The sequence below is a fragment of the Bos indicus genome, chromosome 10 (genome assembly GCF_029378745.1).
Source record: "Bos indicus isolate NIAB-ARS_2022 breed Sahiwal x Tharparkar chromosome 10, NIAB-ARS_B.indTharparkar_mat_pri_1.0, whole genome shotgun sequence".
Classification (NCBI taxonomy): domain Eukaryota; kingdom Metazoa; phylum Chordata; class Mammalia; order Artiodactyla; family Bovidae; genus Bos; species Bos indicus.
This window is the reverse complement of record NC_091769.1, coordinates 61,339,402-61,352,821: the sequence shown is the minus strand read 5'-3', so window position 1 is coordinate 61,352,821 and position 13,420 is coordinate 61,339,402. Positions and strand designations below refer to the sequence as shown.

Below are 13,420 nucleotides of genomic sequence, written 5' to 3'. Positions count from 1 at the left end.
GCAGAGCACAGGCTTAGGGCACACAAGCTTCAGCAGTTGTGACACACAGACTCTAGAGTGCATGGGCGTCATAGTCGTGGCACAGGGCTCAGTAGTTGCAGCTCACAGGCTCAAGAGTATGTGCTCAGCAGTTGTGGTGCATAGGCTTAGTCTCCCCATGTGTTAGCCTTAAATTTTTATACACATACTTAAACTTGTATCTTTCCAGCAAGCTCCAGAGTTATAAGTATCTGTATCTTCTTGAAAATAATATAAATTTTAGCATATTGTTAGTTTCCTCTACAATATCCTCTTACATATCTCTGAGGATACCGTATTTTTCTAACATTCTCACATCCTGTAGTTTGTTCTATTAATTCTATTTCTGTAGGTGTAGTACTCTTGTCTGGAAAATCCTATGGACAGAGGAGCCTGCTAGGCTGCAGTTCATGGGGTCTCTAAGAGTCGGACACAACTGAGCGACTTCACTTTCAATAGAGAATTAGAATATATAACTTTCAAAGTAGTAAGGGTAAAACTTGGAAGAAAATGAGCGACTTCACTTTCACTTTTATCTATTGGAGAAGGAAATGGCAACCCACTCCAGTGTTCTTGCCTGGCGAATCCCAGGGACGGTGGAGCCTGGTGGGCTGCCATCTATGGGGTCACATAGAGTCAGACACGACTGAAGCGACTTAGCACCAGCAGCAGCAAGCTCTGTTTTGAGGATTGCTTTTTTTTTTTTTTTTGCTATGTCTTAAGTTTGGTTTCTTTTTTCATGGTGCTGCTTTCTATAAATATATATTAATTCTCAGTTGAATGCATATCTTTTAGATGTCTTGAACACAGTATCTGCCAGTTGTTTAAAGGAGTTGGAAGTGGAGTGGAAAGGAATGAGCAGCAGAGCAGAAAGACCTAATTGCTGATACTCTGGGCACGTGAGCTCTCAGTTTCTCCTTGGTGTGTGCGGCCACCTAGAGTACTGCCCTGTTTCCAGACTCTGTTTCTGTTGCTCTCACCCAGCTTAGTACCAGGGTTCAAAAAGGGAAGTAAGCAGAAATAAACAGGGTGCCCCCACCTGGTTTTGGTTGCTCTGGAATACCAATACCCCATTGGTATCCCCTAGGCTTACTACTTCTGGAATATACCACTACCGTCCTGTGTAGAACAGTTTCCATATTGTTCCCACTTGTAACTGTCGTCTTCTGGGAGCTCTGAACTGAGGTTTCCATCTTCAATCTTAAAATGCCTGTCTTCTTTCAGGGATTTCTCACAGTCTCTAATTTAGCAATTATAACTTTTAAAAGCTCAGTTATATTTTCTTCTTTCTCTCCTTCTATATTGTCACTTAAAATCCTTTCTATCCTTCCTAGGAATAGAAGCAGCAAAATGAAGCTGACGGGCAAGCTCAGTCTGCCTACTACACTGTTTTTCCAGTTTAAGTTAAATATGCATATAATTTGCTAAATTAGCTCTCACTCCTTACATTCCCCACTCTCCTAAAAACATTAAATAACTAAAAGAGAGAGAGAAAAATCTTTCAAGTAACTCATTTTCACATACCTGACTGTGTAGTTTTGCTCTGGGATCTATCAGAAATAGGTGTTTCCAGCAATTTTGCCATCATAGCAAGCTTGCTAGCAGCACTGATGATCTTCTTCTCAGCCCTGTGGGGAATTCCAGAATATAAAATTAATAGAGTTTACAGGAAGAAAATGAGTTTCCTTAGCCCCAGGATTTCTGTTTTCCTATATGCTCTGCCACCATTAAGAGTAGCACAGGCATTAAGCCTCTCTTAACCCTCTACTCATCATGTAGATACAGTTAATTCTGTGGCTAAGGAAAATGCTTACAAAATAACAAAATGCTGTCCTGGTACTCTCAGGACACACTGTTTAGACAGAACTTACCCTTCCTCCTTCCCATCATCCTGCAAAATCTGCTGGAGGCAAATCAAATAATATTTGCGCATCTTTCGGGCGGTTTCTTGACGTTCTCGCAACACCTCTGCTTTTACCACTTCAGCAGCTCTTTCCTTACTCTCCTGAATATAACGAAGCATATCACCTGGGGGCGGGGGGAATCCCCACAAAATGCATGTTTATTGGCAGTTTTTTCAAAATAAGAGAGGCAGACTTCAGACCAATTTTCTGGGAGATGAAGTGAGTGGAGATATAGCTTAAATGTTATAGCTTTCCACCATCATTAAAATGGAATATTTCGGTCACCATTTTGGTAGACTAAAAGGAGAAGTCATCTAAAAGTCCAGTTAGAAAGATGACAGAACACAAATATGGTCAGAGAAACATAGCATATCCCCAACAGAAACTGTCATATTTTTAAACACTGAGACAAGAAATTATCATTAATATGAGGCACAGAAAGTTATGCATTTCAATTACATGTCAAGTTAAGACAAGAGGAAAAAGAAATATACTGAAAGTGTGAGGCAGCAAGGAAGAGAGAAGTAGACACAGAGAGAAAGGAGGCAATATAAGCTGGAGAGATTCATCGCCTTCTGTTTACTTGTGCTCTGAAAACCCATGTTTCATTATTTCTTCAATTCTTCCCACAAACCTTATGAATATCCAACTAAATATAATACTATAATCCATGAGAGGTATACAAAATACTATTGCAGGGAGAGATTTGAGACTCACGATGCCTCCTGAAATTTACACTTAAAAATAGTTCACAGCTTTCAAGTCTTCCTTTTATCTTTAACTCAGTGTGCTTTGTTTGGGACTATCACATTGAAGAATTGATGCTTTTAAACTGTGGTATTAGAGAAGACTCTTGAGAGTCCCTTGGACAACAAGGAGACCCAACCAGTCCATCCTAAAGGAAATCAGTCCTGAATATCACTGGAAGGACTGATGCTGAAGCTCCAATATACTTTGGCCACCTGATGCAAAGAACTGACTCATTAGAAAGACCCTGATGCTGGGAAAGACTGAAGGCGGGAAGAGAAGGGGATGACAAAGGATGAGATGGTTGGATGGCATCATCAATTCAATGGACATGAGTCTGAGTAAATTCCAGGAGTTGGTGATGGACAGGGAAGCCTGGCGTGCTGTAGTCCATGCAGTTGCAAAGAGTCAGACACGACTGAGCAACTGAACTGAAATAAACTAAACTGAACCACTACTTAAGATTAACATTTGTCCTAAATCCAGGGCTATATCCTACTGGTTGAATATCACCATCCCCATTATATTAAGGAGTCTAATTCATAAAGGAATCTCATTCATTATCAGTAAGCTCTTCCCGGAAATTACACATTCTATGCAAAAATGCTAAGCGGAAGACTATTTTTCATTATTTCAACTGGGGAAAATTTTAATGGAGTACATGTCAATGCAAAATATCCAACCAATTTCTCAAATGTAATACACATAAATACACAACAAGTTCTCACATTAGGATGAAAAAGAATGCTTAAAATTTCACTTTTCAATTAATATAATTATTAGCAAAAGTCAATTTCTTTCTAGTAACATGGACTCTGTTAGACCAGCAACAACAAAGAAGCATATTCTCTATACTAAGTGGCATTTTCAAAGCATCTACAGCATGATTCTGATGATCTATCAATTATATTTGAAACCTGAGACCTCTCCCACTCATTTTGTTTAAAACAAATGCAAGCTTTAGGAGGCGAATATACATATCTCATACATAAACACTGGTATTGTTCTGAGACATATATACTAACTATGTGATATTACAGTTAAAAACTGGGAGGTTTTTTACTAGGAAAACAAACCACATAAATGTTCTGCAGGTTATATTACATCACCTAGTACCACAAAGGTCTTGATAAACAAATTTACATTAATGACATAATCCATTATGAAAATAATGAGAAACCACAGAATAATCCCTAATAACATTAATTAGGAAAGCTTATGGAAGAAAATAATAATAACTCGTTTAAAACTCATATGGCATTTTTTGGGGGACTAGAGATTTAAATTGTAAGATTTTGAAATTTTTAGTTTAATGGCATTGAAACATGTAAAATACCATGTATGAAACGAGATGCCAGTCCAGGTTCAATGCACGATACTGGATGCTTGGGGCTAGTGCACTGGGACGACCCAGAGGGATGGTATGGAGAGGGAGGAGGGAGGAGGGTTCAGGAGGGGGAGCACATGTATACCTGTGATGGATTCATTTTGATGTTTGGCAAAACTAATACAATTATGTAAAGTTTAAAAATAAAATAAAATTAAAAAAAAAAAATATTAGTGTCCAAGAAGAAAAATGCTGAAAGCAGTTGGGGATGGTGATACAGGAAATCCTGAATTCACCTCCTCCCATGGACACACCACATCTATAGCCACATATGGAACAACTGTCTCTGAAAATGACCTGAGAACTAGCAGAAGAGTCACCCACAGCAAAGCCAACATATCAAGGTGAGTAGCAGAGGCAGACACACAGTCTTATCAAAACCTTCACTTTGGACACAGCATCTCACAATTAGGAATAATAGCACAAAAACAAAGCTTCTCCCTGAGGTGCAAGGGGTTTGAACCCACATCAGATACCCCAACTCTTGGGACCTGAACCAGAGAGTTGAGCCTCCAAAACATCTGGTTTTGGAAACCAAAAAGGTTTACATCCAAGGGACACAAAGTGCTGTAGGAAACTGAGATTCCATTCTTATAGGACCCATGCAGAGACTCGCTCAAATTGGGAACCCAGTGCAAAAACAGCAGCATGATACATGCCTAGACCTTATGTGAAGGAGATACACTTGATGATCTTAAAGCATCCGTGAGAAGGGCAGAATCTGTTAGAACTCTCCAGGGATCAGAGGTGCTAGCAGGGGCCATTTTCACACTCGACTTCTACCTTACAAGTCTGGCCCTTCCAGGCACATTTTTGCGCTCTTCCTCTGCCATCCTACAGCCATTTGTCCCACCTCTGCTTCCCTGGTTGTCCTGACACACACAACCTGCAGGTGTGCACAGTCCACACAGGGGACATCCCTTGAACACCTGGCATTGGTGACTTAGAAGGCTTGTGTTTCTGGGCCCCACAGGAATGAAACAGCCGGAGAGACCATCCTTGGCAGTCTACAACCCCCAGGACACAGCAGCCTAAACACACCCTAGTCTTCCTGTGACCACCCCTTCAAGCTGGGAGAGGTAGCTCTCCTATTTCACATAATACGTAGAATTAAACACACAGAGAGTTAAGCGAAATGAAGAAACAGAAATATGTTCCAAATAAAAGAACCAGATAAACTCCAGAAAAAAACTTTAATGAAATGGAGGTCAGTAACTTACCTGATAAAGAGTTCAAACTAATGGTCATAAAGATGTTCATCAGTAAGAATGGATGAACACAGAGAGAACTTAAACATAAAATAAGCAAGAAATACAAGAAATGTTAAAGAGACTCATTTCAGATGTACGGATATACAAAGGTTAAAGTGAAGGGATGGATCAACACTTCATGCAAATAGAAAGTAAAAGAAAGCTGAAGTACAGCTACACTTATATCAAATAAAATAAACGTTAAAACAAAGACTAATAAAAGACAAAGATGGACACTAAAAAATGATAAAGGGATCAACCCAATAAGAAGATATAAATAACATTTGTTAAAATTTATTCACCCAACACAGGAGCACCAAGACATATAAAACAGTATGATCAGACCTACAAGGAGAAATCAATAGCGATAAAATAATAATAGGGGGATTTAATATCCCATTTACATCAATGAGTAGCTCATCTAGACAGAAAATAAATAGACAAACATTGGCGTTAAACAATATAGTAGCCTAGATGAACTTAAAAAGATATGTAGAGAACATTTTACTCTAAAACAGGAGAATACACATTTTTTAGGTGCACATAGAACATTCTCCAGTATATAGCACAAGTTAGGCCACCAGTCTCAATGTACTTTTAAAAAACTGAAACCATATCAAGTATCTTTTCCAATCACAATGGCATGAAATTAAAAAATCAAAAAAGGAAACTGGAAAAAGCACGAATATGTGGAGATTAAACATCATGTTACTAAATAATCAAAGAATTAAAGGAATAAAAACATAAACCTAAAGATAAAAGAAAAAAGCAATAAAACATACCAAAATATACTACATATAGCAAAAGCAGTTTTAAAAGAGTAGTTCATAGCAATACAGGCCTACCTTGGGAAACAATGTTAAACAATCTAACTTTACACCTAAAGGAACTAGAAAAAGAAGAAAAAAGAAGGGACAAAGTTAGTAGAAGGAAGAAAATACTAAAAATGAGAATAAAAATAGAGATATAAAAAAAATGAAAAATTCCATGACAAAAATGGGCAGAAGACCTAAATAAACATTTCGCCAAAGAAGACGTACAGATGGCCAACAGGCACATGCAAAGATGTCCAACATCTCTAATTATGAGAGAAGTGTGAATCAAAACAACAGTGAGGTATCACCTCACACCAGTGAGAAAGGCCATCATCAAAAAGTTCACAAATAACAAAAGCTGGAGATGGTGTGGAAAAAGGAAACTCTCCTACATTGTTGGTGGGAATGTAAATTGGTACCCACTATAAAAAACATAATGGAAGTTCCTCAAAAAGCTAAAATTAGAGTCACCATCCAATCTAGCAGTACCACATCTGGGTATATATCTAGTAAAAACTCTAATTCAAAAAGATACACGCATCCCCAATGTTCATAGCAGCATTATTTACAATAGCCAAGATACAGAAGCAAACTAAATGTCCATTGATGGATGAATGGAAAAAGAAGATGTGGTATACATATATACATACACAATGGAATACTACTCAGCCATAGAAAACAATGAAACAATGCCATTTGCAGCAACATGGATGAACCTAGAGATCATCATTCTAAGTGAAGAAAGAGAAAGACAAATACCATATGATATCACTTATATGTGGAATCTAAAATATGATACAAATGAACTTATTTGCAAATCAGAAAAGGGAATTCCCTGGCAGTCCAGTGGTTAGGACTCCATACTTCCTCTTCAGGGGACATAGATTGGATCCCTGGTCACTGAACTAAGATCCTATAATCCACATGGTACCACCAAAAAAAACTACCCAGAAATAGATTCACAGACATAGATAACAAATTTATGGCTACCAAAGGGGAAAGGAGGTGGGGTAGGGATAAATTAGGAGTTTGTGATTAGCAGATACAGACTAATATAAAAAAAAGAGATAAATAACAAAGTCCCACTGTATATCAGAGGGAACTATATTCAATATCCTATAGTAAACCATAATGGAAAATAATATACATATTATGTATAACATATATTATATATACACATATAGATGAGTCCCTTTGCTGTACACCAGAAGCCAACACAATGTTGTAAATCAACTATACTTCAATAAAAAAAAAAATTTTAATGAAAGAAGAGAGAGAAAAAAAAAGATTTACTTAAAAGAAAAACAACAACAACAAAAATGAGAAAAGATCAATAAAACTAATATCTGAGTCTTTGACAAAAGAAAACTGACAAACCTTTAGCTAGACTCATAAGAAAACCCAGCACCAGATGGCTTCACTATTAAAGTCTACCAACCATTCATAGAAGATATAATATCTACCCTTCTCAAATTCTTGTTAAAAAACCAGAGAAGGGGATATTCCCAAACACATTTCATTAAGCCAGCATTACCCTGGTGCCAAACTAAACAAGAACACCACCAAAAAAAAAAAAAAAAAAAAAGTTAGAGGCCAATATCACTGATGAACACAGACACAAAAATCTTCAAAATACTAACAAATCAAATTGAGCAATACATTAAAAGGAGCATACACCACGATCAGGTGGGATTTATCCCAGGGATGCAAGGACTGTTCAACATTCACAAGTCAATCAGTGCAATATACCACACATTAACAAAACGAGAGATAAAAACAGTGTGGTTTTGGCATAATAACAGAGAGATTAATGGGACAAAATATAGAGCCCAGAAATAAACCCACCCACACGTGGTTGATTAATTTACAACAAAGGAGGCAAGAATATATGATGGGGAAAGGACAATCTCTTCAAAAAATGGTACTGGGAAAACCAGACAACCACATGCAAAAGAATCAGAGTGTGCCACTTTCTTATAACATATACAAAATCAACTCAAAATGGATTAGGGGCTTGACTGTAAGACCAGAAAACCATAAAACTCCTAGAAGAAAATATTGGCAGTAGACTCATTGACACTGGTCTCAGTGATTTTTTTTTTTTTTTTTTTTTGGGACCCAACTCCAAAAGCAGTGGCAACATAAGTAAAAACACGTAAGTGAAAGTGAAGTCGCTCAGTCGTGTCCAACTCTTTGGGACCCCGTGGACTGTAGCCCACCAGGCTCCTCTGTCCATGGGATTCTCCAGGCAAGAATACTGGAGTGGGTTGCCATTTACTTCTCCAGGGGATCTTCCCAACCCAGGGATCGAACCCAGGTCTCCCACATTGTAGGCAGATGCTTTAACCTCTGAGCCACCAGGGAAGCCTAATAAATAAGTGAGACTACATCAAACTACAATGCTTCTGCACAGCAAAGGAAACCATCAAAAAGATAAAAAGGCAACCTATTAAATAAAGGAAAGAAGATATTTGCAAATTATATATCTAATAAGGGATTAATTTCCAAAATATATATAAAGAACTCACACAACTCAGTATCAACAAGAAACAAACAACCTGATTAAAAAATGGGCAGAAGAATAGATAGGTTTCCAAAGAAAACAGAGATGACCAATAAGTACATGCTCAACATCACTAATCATCATGGAAATGCAAGTCAAAATCACAATGAGGTTATCACCTCACAGCTGTTAGAATGGCTATTATTAAAAGACCAAGATGTGTTAGTGAGCATGTGGAGGAAAAGAGAAACCCTATGAATTGGTGATGGGAATGTAGACTGGCATAGCCACTATGGAGGTTCCTCAAACATACTCAAACAGCATGGAGGTTCCTCAAAAAATGAAAAATAGTACTACTATATAATCCAGCAATTTCACTTCTGGATATTTATCAAAAGAAAGTAAAAACACTAATTCAGAAAGATCTATGTGTGCCAATGTTCACTGCAGCATTATGCACAATAGCCAAGCTATCCAAACAACCTAAGCATCCATCAGTGGATGAATGGATAAAGAAGATGTGGTATATACATACAATGATACTACTCAGCCATAAAAAACAACAAAGTCTTGCCATTTGTGACAACCTGGGCAGATCTTGAGGGCATTATGCTAAGTGAACTGTCAGAGAAAGACAAATACTGTATGATTTCATTTATATGTGGAATCTTAAAAAACAAAGCAAATGAACAGAGAACAGACTAGTGGTTGCCAGAGGGGAGAGGGTTGAACAGTAGACAAAATGGGGAAGAGGGTCAGTAAGTGCAAAGTCAAGAGGATGAGGAAGTACAGCACAGGCGACTGTAATGAAGACTACCTTACAGCAGTCCCCCTCTTATCCCTGGGGAATACATCCCAAGACCCTTAATGGATGCTTGAAACCACGTACTGAACCCTATATATACTACATTTTTTCTGATGCATACATCGCCTTAATATTTAATTTATAAATTAGGCACAGTAAGAGATTAACAACAGTAATTAGTAAGACAGCAATTTTAACAATTTAATAAAATTATGTGAATATGATCTCTCTCTAAATATCTTATTGTGCATATTTAATGTCTTTTTCATTTTAACTAAGCACTTATCATCCACCGTATCTGTAACTTTTGCAGTTTGAGGTGTGACAGCAAGACTATCATGAATTGTTTTCTTTCTTCACAATTTCATGGGTAGAAGATCTGTCCTTACGGTAGATCTCAGCAACCTCACCACATGATTTTTTCTTTCCTTATTAAGTCGAGAACTTTACCTTTTTACTTAAAGGAAGCGCTTTCCAGCTTCTCTTTGGCATATATGAATTGCTAACATCCCTACTCTTGCACTTTGCGGCCTTTATTCGGTAAAAGAAGGGTTATGAACACAACCACTGCGATATAGTGATAGTGGGTCCGATAACCGAGGTGGTACTAAGTGACCAACAGGCGAATATGCTGGACAAAGGGGCGACTCGCTTCCAGAGGCAGACACGGCACGATGGCTGGGATTTCATCATGCTACTCAAAACGGCCTGCAATTTAAAACTTACTATTTACGCAGTTTTCCACTTCATGTTTTTGGACTACAGTAGACCCCAGGTAACTGAAACCATGAAAGTAAAATCACAGATAAGAGGGGACTATTGTATATTTTGTAACTTTGTATGGTGATGGGGAAACTAGACTTATTGTGGTGATCACTTCACAGCATAAACAAACACCGAATCAATTATGTTACAGGCCTGAAACTAATATAGTGATATATGTCAGTTATACTTTAAAATATATATACACACATACATTTTAGTCCCCAAAAAACCCCAGGATAATTAACAGTATAAAAATATCTCTATCCTTGTGCCACTTCTCAAATTTTAGTGGCAAACTCCAAATTTACTTGGGTAAAATCACCTATGACGGCATAATTTAGAAAAGCTATCAATGATATCTTCTAAAAACAGGTAATATCTCAGATTAAGGTAGTTCAGAAAATTCCCCCAAATTACTATGATTAGTTACAAAAAAGACCCAAACCACCTTAAAACCTTAGGGATCTCTTTAGAGACTTACGCTTAATCTTTTTTACAGCTTTAATGTATTGCCCACGAAGTTCTTCCAAGGCCACCTCATTGCATGGCAGGCAGGCATTTTCAATAGCTCCTTCTGACAGTGACCTAAAAAAATACAGAGATTAAGTGAAAAATGTAATTTGAAAATATGTATATATAATTTTTAAAATATATATAAATATATATTCTAATAAAACAAGCTAAGGTGTGCTAAAAAATTCACATCTGAGGATCTCGACTATAATTATTTAGGAGAAAAAGGCAAACTTAAGTGTTATGGTTACTTATACCACAATAAACCCACATGATGAAAACCTATGCAGTTACTAAAGAGCACATTATAAAAGTATATCTAATGACATGGGGGAAGAGTTTATCTTACAATACTAATAAAAGGTCACAAAGTAGCTTATATAATAATCTCAATTTTTAAAACATGTGCACATGTTGTGTTTGTATAAAAGTGAAAGTGAAAGTCACTCAGTCATGTCTCTTTGTGACCCCTTGGATATACAGTCCATGGAATTCTCCAGGCCAGAATACCGGAGTGGGTAGCCGTTCCCTTCTCCAAGAGATCTCCCCAACTAGGGATCAAAGCCAGGTCTCCTATATTGTAGGCAGATTCTTTATCAGCTGAGCCTCCAGAGAAGCCCAAGAATACTGGAGTGGGTAACCTCTCCCTTCTCCAGCAGATCTTCCCAACTCAAAGACTTTAAATAAAGAGTATCTTCTGGGAATACGATCTTAAAAGATCCTTTTTTTTTTCATATTTTTTGCTATGCAACAATAACAGTAATTGATATTCTTGGTATGATAATATTGATAGGACTATTATTTTTTTTTAAAGTAAAGATACTCAGAAATAAACAGTTTCTTTGAAATAGTAAAAGTCTACCTTGGTGGTAGTGTTTTACAAAGAGTTCTCAGTTCTTCTAATTTATTCTTCATGTCATTGTTTTCTTCTATTAATTCTTCAACGACTTTAGTATTCTCTTCTAAAAAAGAAAGTTTATAGTATATTGATCAATCTCTTTTTCTCTGTCTTTCCCTTAAATTACCAGCACAAATGTTCATAGAAGAGACTGCCAAATTTCCAGGTGTTCCCTGGTATCATTTGTTCCCTGATAAACCCAAATCTGACCACCCACTGTTCTATATTCTCAGCACTTTAAATCTGTATTCCATTTTCAACTTATTCTGGGTTATAGACTGTCCTGGAATAAATCTCCAATTGCTTTATGCATTTGGTTTGCTTTCCAGTTAGATGGAAGGCTTTATTTAGCAATACAGGTTTCCTAATTCCATGTCCCTCCTTGACCCTGGCATGCAGTCTATGCGCATATAAACTGATCATTGAACAAGCACCTCAATACAAAATTAAGAGAAAAAAGTTAAGCTTAAGTAGGTGCCATTTTCAAAAATAACATAAGATCTTCAACTCTTTGAACTTTTAAAAACAAGATGAGGAGACTGATGGAGTCCATGTGGCACAGAGGACAAAGCATAAATTTCAGAGTCAGAGAGACACAAGTTTAAGGCCTTCTTATCCACTGGATGAGCTTAGGCAAATTACTGAATCTTTCTGAAACTGAGTTTTTTCATGTGTAAAATGGGGATAGTGTTATCGACCTTGAAGATTATAATGGAAATAAAACAGTAAATGCACAGCACCTTATACAAGGTCTGGCAATAACAATGTTTAATAAATATGAACATGGCACCCCTTGTTTCCTACTATACCAGCCTTTCAACACACCCTACAAGTTGGGGAATGAATCATTCTGTTCTCCCAGTGATGGATACAGCTTGTATATTTCTAAACCACTCACTCTTACTCCATCACTTTTCAATACATGCTACCATGACAGTGGAAAATGGAATTTAAGAAACAATAAAGCAACCAAAATAGCAAAAATTTTATCAACTAGCAGATTTACATTAAGACAAACACTGAAATTATCAATGGCTTAAATTCTGACCCTGACCTCTTTTATTAGCTGGTTGTTTTGAGCCAATTACCAACTTTCTTGGATTATTTCTAAGTCTACAAATTACAGAAGTTATCAGCCTCAAAAAGCACTATGTAAAATAACTATTGTATAATCACAATGTACAGTGCTAAATATTATATCTGTAAATAACCACAAACTACTACCCTTATCGTTTTATTATATAAAACAAATTTCTTGATTTTCATCAAATTTTACAACAGCCTCCTCCACAGGAGGAGAAATTTACCTCCACAGTTGGACAAACTTACTCGCTCTCCAGCCTCTGTTAAAGACCTAAGCAATCACCACGGGAACTGCAGTTGTTAAAATTTTTATCTCAAAATTGCTGAAACACTTTCTCAGCATTAAAGCAATTATGATCTATCTTTAACAGACTTAGGAAGCAAGTAATGGGAGTAGGTGGCTTCTCTTGGGCAAAAATATTTACCGAGTGTGCTATGATGCCAGGTACTGTGCTAAGTTTGGGACAGGATTTAATCCTTGTCACCATCACACTCCAAAGAATTCAGACATTAAATAATCACAAGGATGACAAATGTTACAAAACTCATAGGAGCAGTGGGAAATGTCTAACAGAAGAAACTAGCCAAGTCTGGGGTGCTTAGGAAAGCCTCTATAGGGAAATCATGTCCCAGGGGGTTGACGAGTAGGAGTTAGCCAGGCATTGTGACCAGGATGGGGAGACAGATGCTGTTGGTAAAGGAAGAGGTGCACAAGGGCCCAGAGAGTCAGTG

At 37.2% G+C, this 13,420-nt stretch overlaps 1 protein-coding gene across 9 annotated transcripts in view; it reads right to left on the bottom strand.

Annotated features, from left to right (window-relative positions):
- The window catches only part of CEP152 (centrosomal protein 152), a 109,822-nt gene that overhangs the window by 10,290 nt on the left and 86,112 nt on the right, over positions 1-13,420 (bottom strand). For all 9 annotated transcript variants that reach the window (XM_070797587.1, XM_070797590.1, XM_070797592.1 and 6 more), the window contains 4 exons: positions 11,570-11,669; positions 10,676-10,779; positions 1,890-2,046; positions 1,543-1,646 (listed from right to left, as the gene is read on the bottom strand). In XM_070797587.1, coding sequence (XP_070653688.1) covers positions 1,543-1,646; positions 1,890-2,046; positions 10,676-10,779; positions 11,570-11,669 — 465 coding nt within the window. The remainder of the gene's footprint in view (positions 1-1,542; positions 1,647-1,889; positions 2,047-10,675; positions 10,780-11,569; positions 11,670-13,420) is intronic.